We start from the raw sequence: 18,255 nt of genomic DNA on the forward strand, positions 1-18,255 counted from the left end.
AGCCTGAGTCAGGTCATTCCCCTCATCAGGCTTTTGCAGAAGAAGCTGGAGACATTGAAGGAGGAGCTAACACTGAGCGATTCCGCTAGGCATGTGGGACTTGTGGATGGAGCCCTTAATTCGCTTAACAAGGATTCATGGGTGGTCAATCTGTTGAAATCAGAGCACTACATTTTGGCCACCGTGCTCGATCCTAGATTTAAAACCTACGTTGTATCTCTCTATCCGGCAGACACAAGTCTGCAGGGGTTCAAAGAACTGCTGGTGAGAAAATTGTCAAGTCAAGCGGAACGCGACCTGTCAACATCTCCTCCTTCACATTCTCCCGCAACTGGGGGTGCGAGGAAAAGGCTCAGAATTCCGAGCCCACCCGCTGGCGGTGATGCAGGGCAGTCTGGAGCGACTGCTGATGCTGACATCTGGTCCGGACTGAAGGACCTGACAACGATTACGGACATGTCGTCTACTGTCACTGCATATGATTCTCTCACCATTGAAAGAATGGTGGAGGATTATATGAGTGACCGCATCCAAGTAGGCACGTCAGACAGTCCGTACGTATACTGGCAGGAAAAAGAGGCAATTTGGAGGCCCTTGCACAAACTGGCTTTATTCTACCTAAGTTGCCTTCCCACAAGTGTGTACTCCGAAAGAGTGTTTAGTGCCGCCGCTCACCTTGTCAGCAATCGGCGTACGAGGTTACTTCCAGAAAATGTGGAGAAGATGATGTTCATTAAAATGAATTATAATCAATTCCTCCATGGAGACATTCACCAGCAGCAATTGCCTCCACAAAGTACACAGGGAGCTGTGATGGTGGATTCCAGTGGGGACGAATTGATAATCTGTGAGGAGGGGGATGTACACGGTGATGAATCGGAGGATGATGATGAGGTGGACATCTTGCCTCTGTAGAGCCAGTTTGTGCAAGGAGAGATTAATTGCTTCTTTTTTGGTGGGGGTCCAAACCAACCCGTCATTTATTTCAGTCGTGTGGCAGACCCTGTCACTGAAATGATGGGTTGGTTAAAGTGTGCATGTCCTGTTTATACAACATAAGGGTGGGTGGGAGGGCCCAAGGACAATTCCATCTTGCACCTCTTTTTTCTTTCATTTTTCTTTGCGTTATGTGCTGTTTGGGGAGTGTTTTTTGGAAGGGCCATCCTGCGTGACACTGCAGTGCCACTCCTAGATGGGCCAGGTGTTTGTGTCGGCCACTAGGGTCACTTATCTTAGTCACACAGCTACCTCATTGCGCCTCTTTTTTTTCTTCTTTGCGTCATGTGCTGTTTGGGGAGTATTTTTTGGAAGGGCCATCCGGCCTGACACTGCAGTGCCACTCCTAGATGGGCCAGGTGTTTGTGTCGGCCTCTAGGGTCGCTTAGCTTACTCACACAGCTACCTCATTGCGCCTCTTTTTTTCTTTGCGTCATGCGCTTTTTGGGGAGTGTTTTTTGGAAGGGCCATCCTGCGTGGCACTGCAGTGCCACTCCTAGATGGGCCAGGTGTTTGTGTCGGCCACTAGGGTCACTTATCTTAGTCACACAGCTACCTCATTGAGCCTCTTTTTTTTCTTATTTGCGTCATGTGCTGTTTGGGGGAGTATTTTTTGGAAGGGCCATCCGGCCTGACACTGCAGTGCCACTCCTAGATGGGCCAGGTGTTTGTGTCGGCCACTAGGGTCGCTTAGCTTACTCACACAGCTACCTCATTGCGCCTCTTTTTTTCTTTGCGTCATGTGCTGTTTGGGGAGTGTTTTTTGGAAGGGCCATCCTGCGTGACACTGCAGTGCCACTCCTAGATGGGCCAGGTGTTTGTGTCGGCCACTTGGGTCGCTGAGCTTAGTCATCCAGCGACCTCGGTGCAAATTTTAGGACTAAAAATAATATTGTGAGGTTTGAGGTGTTCAGAATAGACTGAAAATGAGTGGAAATTATGGTTATTGAGGTTAATAATACTTTGGGATCAAAATGACCCCCAAATTCTATGATTTAAGCTGTTTTTTAGGGTTTTTTGAAAAAAACACCCGAATCCAAAACACACCCGAATCCGACAAAAAAAATTAGGTGAGGTTTTGCCAAAACGTGTTCGAACCCAAAACACGGCCACGGAACCGAACCCAAAACCAAAACACAAAACCCGAAAAATTTACGGTGCACATCTCTAATTTGCATCAGATAAACAAGTAAGCATTATACACAGGGCCGTAACTAGGTGTTTGCGGAGGGGGCACCACATATAGCGCTGCAGGGTAGGGGGCGCTGATGGCGGCACTTGTCAATGATCTGTTTTAATTACTTTCACGTACAGCTTTCCCCCTTTTTGAAGCCCAGCATCTCCTGACCACCGCTGTCTCCTACCCTGACCCCTTCTGTTGCTAATACCTATACAACATATAGGGGTGGGAGCTAGCTGCAGAGGCAGCTCCTACCAGGCAGATCTCCCATGTGGCTTTGGGAAAGAGATGGATGGGTGAGGCAGTGACTGCCTGGCCTCTGCAGCTGAGCATCCAGATGTGTGAGTCATTTGCTGGGGGGCTTAGTTATTATGCTGGCAGGTGAAGTACTCACTGTTCTCATGTTTTTGTTTGGTGGGAGGAGGGGGTATATGCTGTGTGTGTGTTTGTGTGTATACTATATGCTGTGTGTATGCTATGTGTGTGTTTGTGTGTATATGATGTGTGTGTTTGTGTGCATATGATGTGTGTGTGTGTGTTACTCACCTAGACAAAGGGACCTGTCAGTCCCGAAACGTTGGAAAAATATGCTGTGATTTTTAATACACCATTTGTTATTGAAAAGTCTCTGAGTGCCGCTGAATGCTTATTGCTTCTACTCTACCTAATCCTTATCAGAGGGCACCAAGGCAGCTACCTTTACTTGTGGGAGTGCCGGTCCATGCTATCTCTCTCTCTCTCTATATATATATATATATATATATATATATATAAAATTGTGTATAAATATATATATATATATATATATATATATATAAAATGATGCAAGTTCACAGCATACCAACATTTCGGGGCTACAGATCCCTGCCTTTTTTACTGGGATTACAATTAAATACAGAGGGCATCTGAGTATCATTGTGTATATCAAGAGGAGTGCCGACCACCGTACACACACACACACACACACACACACACACACACACACACACACACACACACACACACACACACACACATACATTGGGATGCATACACACATACAGTATACATGCACGCAGCATACATATACACACACAGTATACATGCACACAGCATACATACAGTACATGCCATACATACATACATAGTATATATGCAGACAGCATACTGTACATACATGGCATACATACACAGTATACATGCACACAGCATACATACATACATACATACATACTGTATATGCATACATAAATACATACTGTACATGCACCAAGCATACGTACATACTGTACATGCACACAGCATGCATGCATGCATACATACATACATACATACAGTATATGCCATACATACACAGTATACATGCATTGCACACAGAATACTTACATGCCATACATACACACACCATTACCAGGAATCACAGCCACCCTCCCACATGCTACTCACAGAAACTGCTACGGTAGTAGCTTGTAATACAGTAGTACAGTAGTAGCATGTAGACTGCTAGCCTCTCCTTCTCCTCCATCCTTCACCTGGCTGTTGCAAATTGAATTACTGTGAATACTGGAGAGTGGAGACAGCCTCTGCCTGCCCTCATCCAGCTCCTCATAAAGCCCCATGACTGACTGGCCAACGGCAGAGATCAGGCTGCTGCTGGTGTTAGGGGCAGAGGGAGAGAGGAGGCTCCGGGGCACACGGCTCCCCCAACACCTGCTGCTTCCAGCACTCTATCCCACAGCCACTGCTGTGTGCTGACAGGAGCCCTGGGGAGCAGCACGCACCCACTGACTGCCGCCACACAGGAGAACAACCCACTCCCACCTGCCACACTACTTTTCACTACGCATCATCTGCTGTGCTCCGGGCACATCCTGTAGCTGCACCTGCTGCTCGGCTCCCTCCCTGTGTCCCGTCCTCATCCCGCAAACTGTGCTACGTGTGAGATCCCAGTGGCTGGGGGCACGGCATTTGTTATAGGCTGCAGCAGCAGAAGCAGAGGCCCAACTTATACCCTTCACTGTGTGTGCCAGCAAGGTGCATGAGCACATCTAGTTAACCTGGCTCAGGGACCTCGGGCGGAGGTGACAGTGGTATGAGATGCCCCACACATCAATGACAGCAGCAGTGGAGGGAACCATCATTCCTCTCGGGCACTAAGGAGAAGCTGCTGGGGGAGAGGAAGGCGTGACACAGGCAGCAGGAGCGGGCATGAAGGGCAGACCATGACTGCCGCACCTGGCCCGCTACTAGTAGTAGTGGCCCATCCCGGCCCACATACTGCCTGAGAGGAGCTGCAGCTGTTGCACGCTTTCGCTGCAGCTTCCCCTACAGGCAGGCACCCAGCAGCAGCATGACAGTGTAAGCACTCGGAGGGAGCTACTGCCGCCACGTTACGAGGGGCAGCTCCTCCGTACACACACAGAAAAAAAATCATTCAGCAGTGCCGATGGATCGGTGGCTATGGGGAGTTTCTGGGTACTCAGAAACCCCCCCCCCCCCCCCGCATGCGCGTATGCGCTATACGGATATTTTACTGTGTCTCAGTCACGTACATCAGGATTTAGTTCACAAATATGTGTATTCTGATGCTGTTTGTGTACTTTGTCCGTAAGTTGTGTACTCTGTCTGGCTTCATCGTACTAATAGCCTGGTTTTTGCTTTATTATAATGTCTAACAACAAGGGCAGTAAAACTCTGGAAGCTCCTGTAATTTGAAAGACATGCTCCAGAGGTTTACCTGAGGGGGAAATATTGTGTGATGGTCTCTGTACTAAATGCCATACACCTCCCAGTCAGCCTGCAGCTCCTGTACCTACAATGGAGATACCTTGGGCTATGTTCACTACCATCCTGTGGACTCTGGTGGACCATTTAGCCCCCCCTATGGGACCTCTGGTGCCACTGCAACCACAAGTTGTCCTTATAGTAAATCCGCCTTGGGCGGAAAGTTTGTCTACCCAGCTGCAACAGTTAAATCAGTCTTTGGTTAGACAAAAATCTACCACAGGCCACTCTCGTGTCTCTGGGTCCTCTAAGCGGGCTGCTTCCTCTTCACAATCCACTAACCTCTGATGTTTCATATGATGAGGAGGGGGAGCATACGGTCCTGTCAGACTCTGAATCATGTATTACAGATGAGGATTCTGCCTTCCAGTTTGATGTCCCTGCCCTGGTGAATGCTATTAAGCAGATCCTACAACTCTCTAAGGATGAGGATTCCAGTACAGTGGCCAAGAAAACTGATATGTTTAAGCAACAGAAGGTGGTTAAAACTTTATTACCCCATTCTAATCATCTCGTGGACCTCAGGAAGGAACCCTGGTCTACCCCAGGTAAGAACCTCCCTGCAGAGTTATGTAGAAAGTGGGAGAACCCACCACCGGGTATCACCACTCTCACTTTACTGAAAGAACTGACAGATAAGCATTTGGAGGGTTGCCTGAAATCTATATATTCCCTTGCAGGGGCCATTTATAGGCCCACTATAGCTGCCTCTTGGGCCGCAAAGGGTATTGAGGCGTGGGTTCAGGTGTTAGAGGATGTGCTGCCTGAGGATATTTCTGACAAGGCCAGACAATACCTGTCTCACATATGCACCGCCGCTTATTATATTCAGGAGGAGTCCTCTGAGGCAGGGGTAATGGCAGCCAGAGCATCATCCACATCTATCCTGGCTCACCATATACTGTGGTTAAGGTCGTGGAAAGTGGATCTGGACTCCAAGAAGACCTTGGAGGTACTTCCCTTCATCTGGGACATTTTATTTGGAGAGGACCTAAATAAAATCGTATGTTAATTAGGAGCTGCTAAGACTGCTTTTCTTCCTCCTACTAATCCTTCTACACAGAAGGTGAAGACTATCACTTTTTGTTCCTTTTGACCTCAAGGGAAAGCTAAGGGCCAGTCTTACCCCAGACAGTCTTGTGCTACCAACACCACCAAGCCCAAGACGAAACAGTCCTTGGCAGTCCATCAGCCTGCTTCAAAACACGACAAGCCTGCTGATTGATAGGACAGGCCTCCCCCTGGGGGACCCCAGATTGGGAAGCTGACTTCTACAGTTCACCCAGGTCTGGTTAAAGACCACTTCAGATGCTTGGGTACTGGAAGTTGTCTCTCATGGGTATGCTGTCTCCTTCAAGAGACGTCCCCATCACCAGTTCTGCACTATGTTACTCCCTTCATATCTGTTGAAGGCGCAGGTGAGTTGCTTACAAGCCCACGGATGGCTGATCAATTGGAAGAAGTTCTTGCTGGTCCCAGCTAAGAACATGGTGCACCTAGGGGCGCTTCTGGACACAAACAGTCAAAGACTGTTCCTGTCTCCAGACAAGGTCCTGAAAATCCAGGACAGGATAAGACACTTCATCTGTCACCCCAGAGTGTCAATTCACTCGGCGATGCAAGTACTTGGCCTGATGGTGTCGACGTTCAACATGGTGGAGTACGCTCAATTTCATTCCCGTCCTCTGCAATGATTAATTCTTGCCAAATGAGATGGCCTGCCTCATCAGATCAGATCCCAAAGGATCCTGTTGACTCCGGAGGTTCATTTGTTGCTGACCTGGTGGCTCCAGGACCAGCAATGTAGCAGGGGCCGTCCCTTCGGGATCCACGACTGGGTCCCCCTAACAACGGATTCCAGTCTGAGGGGATGGGGAACGGTGTTGGAACAACACTCTTTTCAAGGTTGGTGGTCCAAGGAAGAGTCACCCCTCCCAATAAACATCCTGGGGCTGAGGGCGGTGTTCAATGCATTATCACTCGCCCTGCCCCTGGTACGGAACAGACCAGTTCAGGTACGGTCAGACATCACCACGACAGTGACACCCGAAGCCGCATGGCTATGAAGGAAGTGTCAAAAATCCCATTGCCATGACAGTGACACCCAAAGCTGCATGGCTATGAAGGAAGTGTCAAAAATCCTTGGTTGGGCAAAATGTTATCTGCCGATTATATCGGCAGCGTTCATTCCGGGGGTCCTGAACTGGGAAGTGGACTACCTCAGTCAATAGGATGTACATGCCAGAGAGTGGAGTCTTCATCCGGAAGTCTTTCAACTTCTAGTGGGCAGGTGGGGTCTACTGGACGTAGACCTCATGGCGTTTTGACACAATCACAAGGTTCTAGTCTTTGGGTCAAGGACAAGGGATACTCAGGCAGCATTCGTGGATGCACTGGCAATTCCATGGAACTTTAGGCTGCTGTACGTGTTCCCTCCAGTTTCACTGCTGCCTATAGTTCTACGGAAGTTCAAACAGGAAGGAGGGATGCGGCTTCTAGTTGTCCCAGCGTGGTGGCCCAGAAGGAATTGGTTTTCAGGCCTACAGGGTCTATCAATGGAACATCCCCTTCTACTTCCCCAATGACCAGACCTCCTCGTACAGGGCCCTTGTCTCTACCCAGACCTGGCCAGACGGGTTTTGACTACGTGGCTCTTGAAGCATCACTCCTGAGAGCCAAAAGATTCTCGGAGGCAGTTATTCAAGTTATGCTGAAAGCCCGTAAACCAGCCTCCACCCGTATTTATTACAGGGTTTGGAATTTTTACTTCCTGGGTTTGCAATCCTTACTACCTGGTGTGCTGAGCCGAATTACAATGTCCATAGATTCAGAACTTCCAGAATACTGGCTTTTCTGCAAAGGGGCCTGGACCTAGGTCTTCGTCTGGTCTCCCTCAAGGTTCATATATCTGCTTTGTCACTTTGGTTTCAGAGAAAGATTGCCTCTATACCTGATGTTCAGATGTTCATTCAGGGCGTCATTCGGATTCATCTTCCCTATGTGTCTCCTGCAGCTCCATGGGATTTATCTGTTGTGCTGAATGCTCTGCAAGAATCTCCATTTGGACCTCTAGAATCGGTGGACCATACATGGCTCACAGCCAAGGTCCTGTTTTTGCTGACTATTGCCTCTGCAAGATGGGTGTCAGACTTAGGTGCATTGTCCTGTCGTCCACCCTCTCATATTCCACCGGGACCAGGCTACGAACTCGCCCAGGTTATTTGCCTAAGGTGGTGTCATCTTTTCACCTTGACCAAGAGATTGTGTTTCCGGCTTTTGTTTCTTCGGATTTGTCTCCCAAAGAATGCTCTTTGGATGTGGTTAGGGCTCTCTGTATATATGTGGAGAGGACTGCCTCCCTCAGGAGGTCAGACTCCCTTTTTGTTTTTTTGGTTTTCACAAACGTGGCTGGCCTGCGAATAAGCAAACCTTGGCCTGATGGATTAGAATGGTGATTGCACAAGCCTATGAGCAGGCTGGGCTCCCAGCTCCTGCTGCAGTTAAAGCCCATTCTACTCTGTTGGACCTTCTTGGGCAGCCCGCCGTGGCACGTCCCCAGAACAATTGTGCAAGGCGGCTACATGGTCCTCAGTGAACACGTTCATTAGGTTCTATGCCTTTGATACTTCTGCCTGCCAGGATGCTTCCTTTGGACACCGGGTTCTCTTACCCGCTAAGGCACATCCCCTCCATTAAGGAACTGCTTTAGGACATTCCGGTGTATTCCCTGTGGAACATAGTGTACCCTGCTGCAGAAAAGGAGAGTCATGGTAGACTTACCATGGTTAACTCTCTTTTTGCAAGGTAGACTGAGTTCCACCCACCCTGACGCACCTAGCTTCTTTGGGTTGTATGGCATTAGCCACTGGTACCCTCTCCTGTCGTGAGATTGTGGTTCTATGTGACTAAAATCTTTCTTCTCTTTTACCTGCTCCTGCATTGGACTGGTTAACAAAACTGAGCTCACAGTGCCTAGAGGCGGGGTTTTAGAGGAGGCCCCAATGCATCCTCGGACAGTCAAAGCTTTGCTTGATGGTGCCTTTGTATACAAGATCCCACTCTACACCCCAATGTATTCCCTGTGGAACCCAGTGTACCTTGCAGAAAGAGTTAACCATGGTAAGTTTACCATAACTCTCTTTTTTTTTGTCCCAGGCCACATAAATTCTGATGGCAACCCTGAGCCCCATCAAAACATTGTTATGTGATCTAAGTTTTATGGACTAGTCTTCAATAATCCCTAGTGGTATAATGAGACAACCATATGATAGTTGATTTCATATTATAAAACACTAGGATTTATTTTTTAATTCGAGAAGTTTACTGAGTTCATATACTGTATGTAGATTAATTATATAATTAATTTCACAGTAAATCAGTTCATATCTGTCCATCTTGCATTGCATTAATTACAGAATGTAAGTCAAATGTATGGTAAATTAAACCAGGAGCACAAAGGGAATGTATAATGCACAAGTTATACATTTCAACAGAAATTAAAAGACAATAGAAAAGAATTCTCTCATGCCCAACAAAAGTCCAGTTTTCCATAACTCCAGCTGTTTATAAAATGGTTAAGCAGTGTGGCCCAGCAGTCTGGAGGTATTGTCAATCTAGATCAGGAATATGTTAATTTATACAAAAGATTAAAACAGAATATTGATACATATGTTATCAGCGGACAAATCTGTGGGCCTCATTCATCATCAGTTGCAAATGCAAATTGTCACGCAATGAGCGATTATCACCACACTGTGCATGTGTGCACAACCATATACAAGCACAAAGTCTGGTTTTCGTGATCGTATATAGGTCAGACCTTCCTTTCTCGGGGGTCAGCAGCTGCCGCAGCACTGAACACAGAAACATACTTAACTTCAATAAGCCCACCCCCAGACTCCTGTGAAACCAGCCAATGGGTGTCTGGGGGCGATAGGCTGAGCAGTGTATGTCTGTGTCCAGTGCTGTGGGGGCTGCCAATCCCTGGGTAAGGAAGCCAGGACATATGTGACATACATCTTCACATATACGTTCCCCCTGCACAGTTTAGTCAGTGCTGCAGCCCTGGGCAACAGCCGCCATTGGTCATGATTGCCATTGGTCATGAGAATTGCAGTAATTGGAGATGCATCAACAGTCTTGGCTGAGTAGCTAGAAAGCCATGCAGACTGTGAAAGTATTGATGGCAGCAGCAAAAGTTCTGATGGTCAAGCTAATAATGGCTTATATTGTTTCTGTGCAGGGTAAATACTGGCTGCTTTATTTTTACACTGCAATTGAGATTTCAGTTTGAACACACGCCACCCAAATTTAAATTTCTCTGCACGTTACATCTGTCCCACCTGCAGTGCAACATGGTTTTGCCCAATTGCTAACTGTTTTGGTTTGCTAACAACTCTGAATAACCCCCATAGTGAGGATTCTAGACTCTATGACACTCAACACCTGGAGTAGTAGTAATAATAATAATAATAATAATAATAATAATAATATCATCATCATCATCCTTTATTTACATGGCACCACAAGGGGTCCACAGCATCTTGCAAAGTACAAAAAAAGTATGAATAACACAAGAAAAAAGTGACTTACAGTACAGAACATTGCTGAACATGGATATGATCTATAAACATTCCTGCATTGGCAGCCAAACTTCTCAAATAAGCAGTAGGGTGGCAGAACCCAAAGGTTAGGTGCGAATAAAGACAGTACAGAGGAGTTGCTGGTATAAATGAATGAAGGAAACCCACATAACTAGAGGCATCAACTGTGCCAGAACATCATAAATGGTAAAAACAAAGAAATGCCTGCAGCAGGAGGACTTTACCTTATAAATTGGTGTCAAGATATTGAACACAGAGACCAGTAGCCAACAATCACATAAAACAATAGGAAGGGGCTCCAGTGGGGCCATCAACTTAGGAGACTCCTGTTACCTCTCTGAGCTCTCCCCAATGCACACCTCAATCCACAATGAAAATAATAGCCACCAATTCCCAGCAAAGCAGCATCCTGATTGGGCCACCACATCAGTAACATGCATTACATGTTATAAGACCCATGATCCAGATCCACTGGGGTATCTAAAATGCATCTATGAGTAATAGATGTAGTAGAAGCAGGCTGCAGGTGTGCAAGGCAGCAGCTGACTGAAAGGGGATACTAGATGGCTTGATTGGCTGCAGTCTACTACTAAAATCGCCAGACTACCAGCCATGGCCAGACGCCAAGACATGTTCCAGCCCCAATTGGCCCTAGAGCACCAGATACCAAAACAAGTTCGAGCCTCTGATGGACCGATGCTGCCACTAAAAAGGAAGGCCACACAGAAAGATCAGTTACCCAGAGTGTACTCCCAGCACCCTGTCACCTATTACTGTCAATGTGCTACCCATGCGGTGAACAGAAGTCCTGAATGTAGCAGCACACCATCAGGTGTGAAAGAAGGGATAACAGAAAAGCCACTCCTAGCCAAGAGTTGGGAATTGGACACCCCACAAGGCTGCCAGGAGGTGGATAATTTGGTGTTTTTGATCAGCCATGAACACACAAGATCATGGTTATGACCACCTGGCCAGGCCCTACTGCATCAAAAAATTGAGCAAGGACCAAAGGGCAATGAGGACTATTCATTTCAGGGACAGAAAGCAGAGAGAAGGATGGAGATAAAGAGAAGGGAAGAGGAAAGTACAGTATGGAAAGATTTGAAAAATAGGGAGAAAGCAGAAAGAGAAAATCAAATTAGGAAAAAGGAAGGAAAAGAAAATCTAGAGAAAAAACAAATACAATAATTGCTTTGAGTAAAAACAAGGCAATAATATCAGCACAAAGTAATGTACTTCCCTGCCAGACACCACATTATTCAAATATGTGAATATGTGGCTGCTCCAGCATCTTACAATGTCTTCCACTTGAGTAAAGTACATAAAAAAAAAGTTTATTTAATAAAATTGTCAGCATTACCAAACAAAATTATGTGCTGTATGCAGGGGAGGGAGGATTCTGTAGGGTGTTATAGAGAGGAGCAGTGTATCACTGAGGAAGCTGCATTCGTAATGACTCCCAAAAATCAGAAATAGTATTTAAACTCTACATAATTTTCGACAAGCAGGGAGGAGCATTGGGAAGAAGGTTGCCAGTATACATACAGGTTGGTATTCACTGGAGTAACAAGACCAGTATAACTTAGTGTTAGTGGTAGAACATTGACAATGTTCACAGAACGAGAAACTTAAGACAGGCTGATGTTGGAGGAGAGTTACAGCTTTACAGCCTGCACTGAGATAAGTCAGAAATTCAGTACCACAGCCTCTGGATAGAAGGTTGATGGGATGAGTCTCAAAATATGGCATGGTTTTGCATGCAGAATAGGCCTCCTACATGACCCTCATTGTAGTTGCCTATGGAGGAGTCCTAGAAGGAGCCTGTGGTATGCAGGTAAGAAACACTGGCATGTGAGGAGGCACTCACTTCCTGGTGCCATGCATAGTATTTTTGAATATTTTTATCTAGAGGGTGCATTGCCACCCTACCCAGATTTCACCATGCTCCCTTAAGCACCTGGGCCCCTCAGATATGGAAAACATATACTGTTTCCCATATCTTATGATCATACATGAGAAAAGATGGCCTACTGTAAATTACATGAGAGAGTATTTTCTAAGTAGCAGTTTGCAAATTCACCACTTCTTGGTTTATATAAACAGGAAATGTAAAACACAGCATGCTTTGCATTGAACTGTTGGCCTGATTCTGCACGCAATGCTGTTGTTTTTATGAATTGCCAATGTTCAGCTACTGATCATTAACGAATAGCCTCAGAAAGTCCTGTGCACTCATGAATTTGCAAATGCGAACTCAGTCGCATACTTAATCGCAAGCACATGAGAAGACCATTGTGAGGCATTTACGAATATAGGTGGAGACTGGGTGGTAACCAAAAATGAATTGCCGACAGAGGCTTTTGTGGAGTGTAATGGGAGTGTCATGGGTTTGCTTGTGCAGACAGCTGAGTCATATATATTTGTTGAAAGTTCTATCTGCATGACATATGACTTGCTCGAACCACTGATGTTTCACTGATAGTGTGCATGGTCCATCCGGCCAATCTGCACAACACTCAGATAAGTATGGTGGCCATTTTCACTTTTATAACAGCATTAGTGTACATATCAGAATAAGGTCCAGTATTAATAATTACATTTTCCTGCTTAACACACCGATTCAGTATAAATGCACCCCTTGTTTCAAAAGCATGTTCACAACAGGGAAACAGTGAAGACTAGGTAGTACATAACAATTTATATGGCTTTTTGTCAAACTGTTATTACATATATCAACATAGTACTATTTTTACTGCTATTGGTTGAGGAACAATATCCTAAATAAATTATTATAAAAACACTACAATACCTTTTATAAGGGCCGGTAAAGGTGCAGCTGCTTTTATTGGGGGGATTGCTGGGGTCATAGGCTGCTTTCCAGCTGAAAAGAATAAAACAAAGTATAAACAATTATAGTATATTTATGTTTATGTTAAATTCCACTTCCATTCATGGTTTACATATTTGTATACAATATATCAGTATACTGTACATGAAAGTCCCTTTTCCTGGAAATCCTTCTAGAAATAAGGTTGTACAGTATATCTTTTTCTTGTACTGCATTATGAAATGCAATGACACCATTGAATGCTTAATATAGTAAATATAGCAGAAGAAAGCTCTGTTCTGAGTTACAAACTACCAGAAGATAAGATGCTACAAAAGCGTTACTTTTTATGTAACATTAATGCTAAGTACTGTACTAAGAAATAAAAAATACCTTTAAATAATAATAATAATAATAATAATAATAAAAACAATAAAACAACAACCAACTATTTCAAGTGTAAAACCAAATGAATGGTTTACGTTAACCATCATTTCTGAAAAATATAAATTCAAGGTGACATTGAATATTCCATTATTTATGTGGTTGCCAACTCAAGTATGGTCAGTTTCTTGCAAAGTCAAAGTTACTGTTACCTATTTTGCAGTAGCTTAATGGCAGACATCATGGAGTGTTACTACTTAAATAATGGATTATTGCTTTGAAATTTCAAGCTGAAGAAATCTACACCCAGAGCACATACAGCGAGTAGTGTGAAGAATTACATGCATTAAGCGAGAAATCATTAATTGCTTGCCAGTTAAAGCAAAGGTCATTTTTAAAAGACATGTTATATAAAGCAGTTTATACTGTGTTAAATGAAATCATGACATGTAAATTAAAATAAATGTTTCCTGTGTAAAAGACAATATAATTGTGACTATATTTTGTAAAAAAAAATGTTTACAAGCTTGTTATTCTTAATTGAAAGATAAACTGCATTTGTAAGAATTCTAATGTTCTGTACAGTAATGGCCCCTATCTATGAGATGATTCCCTGATTACCCGACCATGCTGGAAAAGCTGATCTGCCGAACGAATTCGCTGATCTGGCGGTTATTGATGACCGGTGTTCCATCAGGGAATCAGGGAAATTAACCATGTTAAAAATGCAAGTTTTGCCAATCCCGACCCAAAGCAAAAATTTTTTGTCTGGAATGGGGAATCAGGATTTTTAAGCATGTTTAATATTCCTGACTGGCAAAAGGGGATTGAGGCATTGTCCCAATACATCTCTGATGTATGGGGGCCTTAAGTTTTTTTTTTTTTGACATGTGACTGCTAATTTATACTCAGGGTGCTGTCTTTAGCTGTATCACTATGGCATGACTGAAAGAAAAAAATAAATGAAAAGACTTTCATTTGCGTAGGTGTTTATGATTGTACAGGTCTGATCTCTGTTCATCTAATTACTCATATGTTCTCCTCCTATACTGTCATTAGCAGTCAGCTCACAGAGATGCAGAAGGTGAATGGTGACAGGTCAGTGAATGACTGGATCAGTGCTAATGTGAAAAAGTTAGCTCATTACAAACTTGTAGCTGGATGTGGAGTTAGACATCAACTGGGCTTATGTTGCTCCGGAACTGCATGAATCATATATTTGCCTATGTAAGAGTTGTATTCAATTTATGGTGTGCCGATACCCTATACATATTCCTTGTTTGCAACCAATTATTAGGATTGGTTGAAAGCCAGAATATTCCGGACTGAAGAACCTTGGACTTGTGCCGCTGTAGAGCTCTCTTTTTGTGTCCCCGTGAATGACACACAGCAAATGGTGCAGGCAGATGTTGCAGCACTATCCTTGACCCGCAGCTGCTGCACTCAGGCAGAGGGGATGGGAGAGATACAACTGGAGCAGTCCAGATTCTGGAACGCTGAACTTAATTGACTGCCTACAGCAGGCTAGCAAGCATGTCAAACTCAATATATATATATATATATATATATATAGGTACGGCTGCACTTGCCTAGCTTGTCTTCCATTTTCATTACCCGTGAGTGCCGCCGACTGTTGGGATTATACATAATATAGTGATGTGCACCGGAAATTTTTCGGGTTTTGTGTTTTGGTTTTGGATTCGGACGCGTTTTGGCAAAACCTCCCTGAAAAATTTTTGTCGAATTCAGGTGTGTTTTGGATTCGGGTGTTTTTTTACAAAAATCCCTCAAAAACAGCTTAAATCGTAGAATTTGGGGGTCATTTTGATCCCATAGTATTATTATCCTCAATAAACATAATTTCCACTCATTTCCAGTCTATTCTGAACACCTCACACCTCACAATATTATTTTTAGTCCTAAAATATGCACCGAGGTCGCTGGATGGCTAAGCTAAGCGACCCAAGTGGCCGACACAAACACCTGGCCCATCTAGGAGTGGCACTGCAGTGTCAGACAGGATGGCAGATTTAAAAAATAGTCCCCAAACAGCACATGATGCAAAGAAAAAAAGAGGCGCAATGAGGTAGCTGTGTGACTAAGATAAGCGACCCAAGTGGCCGACACAAACACCTGGCCCATCTAGGAGTAGCACTGCAGTTTTCTAGCGAGAGGATGAGTGCTTCCATCCTCATGTGAATCTGAACCACTAGCCATGAACATAGGCCAGGGCCTCAGCCGTTCCTTGCTACTCCGTGTCGTAAATGGCATATTGGCAAGTTTACGCTTCTCATCAGACGCTTTTAATTTTGATTTATGGGTCATTTTACTGAACTTTTGTAGTATACTTGACGACACAGAGGTAGAGCAACGGACTACTGTACCGTACTGTTATATATATACTGGTGGTCACAGCAACATTCTGCACTGTCCCCTCCTACTATATACTGCGCACAACTAAAATGCAGCACAGGTATGGATGCATAGTATACTTGACGACACAGAGGTAGAGCAGTGGAGGTAGAGCAGTGTACTGTACTGCTATATATATACTGGTGGTCACAGCAACATTCTGCACTGTCCCCTCTTACTATATACTGCGCACATCAAAATGCAGCACAGGTATGGATGCATAGTATAATTGACGACACAGAGGTAGAGCAGTGGACTACTGTACCGTACTGCTATATATATATATATATATATATATATACTGGTGGTCACAGCAACATTCTGCACTGTCCTCCTACTATATACTACAATGCAGCACAGATATGGAGCGTTTTTCAGGCAGAGAACGTAGATATTTTCAGCACACTGAGCACAGATATTTGCAAGCACACTAAGCACAGATATTTGCAGCACACTGAGCAGATATTTGCAGCACACTGAACACAGAAACTGAAAGAACGCAGCCACGTCCTCTCGCTATCATCTCCAAAGCACGAGTGAAAATGGCGGCGACGCGCGGCTCCTTATATAGAATACGAATCTCACGAGATTCCGACAGCGGGATGATGACGTTCGGGCGCGCTCAGGTTAACCGAGCAAGGCGGGAAGATTCGAGTCTGCCTCGGAACCGTGTAAAATGGGTGAAGTTCGGGGGGGTTTGGATCCCGAGGAACCGAACCCGCTCATCACTAATATATATATATATATATATATATATAAACAAAGATTTGATAGGCACTCCTCGGATTTCTGAAATGAGTCACACAGCCACCACAGCTTGCTGTCAACGTTTCAGGTGCACTTTAATAGCACCTTTCGTCATCCTTCAGAAATCCGAGGTGTGCCTCTCAAATCTTTGTTTCTGTGCATTGCGCCCTTGAGGTCCGGGAGAAGGCATCCAGGTATCAATTTTTTCTTATGGATTGCTGATCTAGACATATGGATTTTATATATATATATATATATATATATATACATACAGTTGGTGGTCCGGCTCTCCCGTCAATGGTAATTGTGTGCTGGGTGCCTGAACAAGGAAGCAACAGCAACAGCAAGTGGATGGTACGGCACTCCAAGCGTCTGAATAAATCAAACTCAAACCATTCCCTATGTTGGTTTGAGATTGATTTATTTAGACGCTTGGAGTGCCGTACCATCCACTTGCTGTTGCTATATATATATATATATATATATATATATATATATATAAGGTGAGCAGATGCTCCGGCACTCCACTTAGTCCAATACTGGACTGATGCTGCTCTGGTGCCCTCCCCAACCGGGAACCGGTGATATATACTGGAAAGACGAGGCGGCACTCAGAGGCTTGTAACTGCAATCATATATTTGTGCAAATGGTGCAAATCATATCAACGTTTCGGGGACCTAGTCCCCTTCTTCAGGATAACACAAGTGCCAAACAGTGAATGTTTAAATAGACAAAACACTTACCCCCTGACCCCACTCACTCCACAGCTGCAGCGTGTCTGTATGGCCGCCCCTTCATGGCTTCCGCCCGGCTGTGCGTCTCAGCGGGACCGGAAGTGACGTCCCGGGTGCGAGCCGCGTTGCCATGGCTACCGCTCGTACTCACCGCCCAGCTGTCGCTCCCTGGCCGCGTCGCTCGAGTTACCTCCAGAGCGTCTCCAGGTCCCGCGAGATCACTGAGCCTGGCTGGGAAAACCCTGATGTTGCCATGGTGACGCTGCAATCTGTGTAACAAATTACATATAAATAAATAAAACAATGGCTGAAGTACTATTGACGGGTATACATCATCTTAAGTATCACTTCAGCCATTGTTTTATTTATTTATATGTAATTTGTTACACAGATTGCAGCGTCACCATGGCAACATCAGGGTTTTCCCAGCCAGGCTCAGTGATCTCGCGGGACCTGGAGACGCTCTGGAGGTAACTCGAGCGACGCGGCCAGGGAGCGACAGCTGGGCGGTGAGTACGAGCGGTAGCCATGGCAACGCGGCTCGCACCCGGGACGTCACTTCCGGTCCCGCTGAGACGCACAGCCGGGCGGAAGCCATGAAGGGGCGG

At 45.1% G+C, this 18,255-nt stretch overlaps 1 protein-coding gene across 1 annotated transcript in view; it reads right to left on the bottom strand.

The window, feature by feature from the left end:
* TRDN (triadin) overlaps positions 1 to 18,255 on the bottom strand; it is an 862,718-nt gene that overhangs the window by 493,515 nt on the left and 350,948 nt on the right. The window contains exon 21 of the mRNA XM_063919338.1: positions 13,352 to 13,423. Coding sequence (XP_063775408.1) covers positions 13,352 to 13,423 — 72 coding nt within the window. The remainder of the gene's footprint in view (positions 1 to 13,351; positions 13,424 to 18,255) is intronic.

Source organism: Pseudophryne corroboree, chromosome 4 (genome assembly GCF_028390025.1).
Source record: "Pseudophryne corroboree isolate aPseCor3 chromosome 4, aPseCor3.hap2, whole genome shotgun sequence".
NCBI lineage: Eukaryota > Metazoa > Chordata > Amphibia > Anura > Myobatrachidae > Pseudophryne > Pseudophryne corroboree.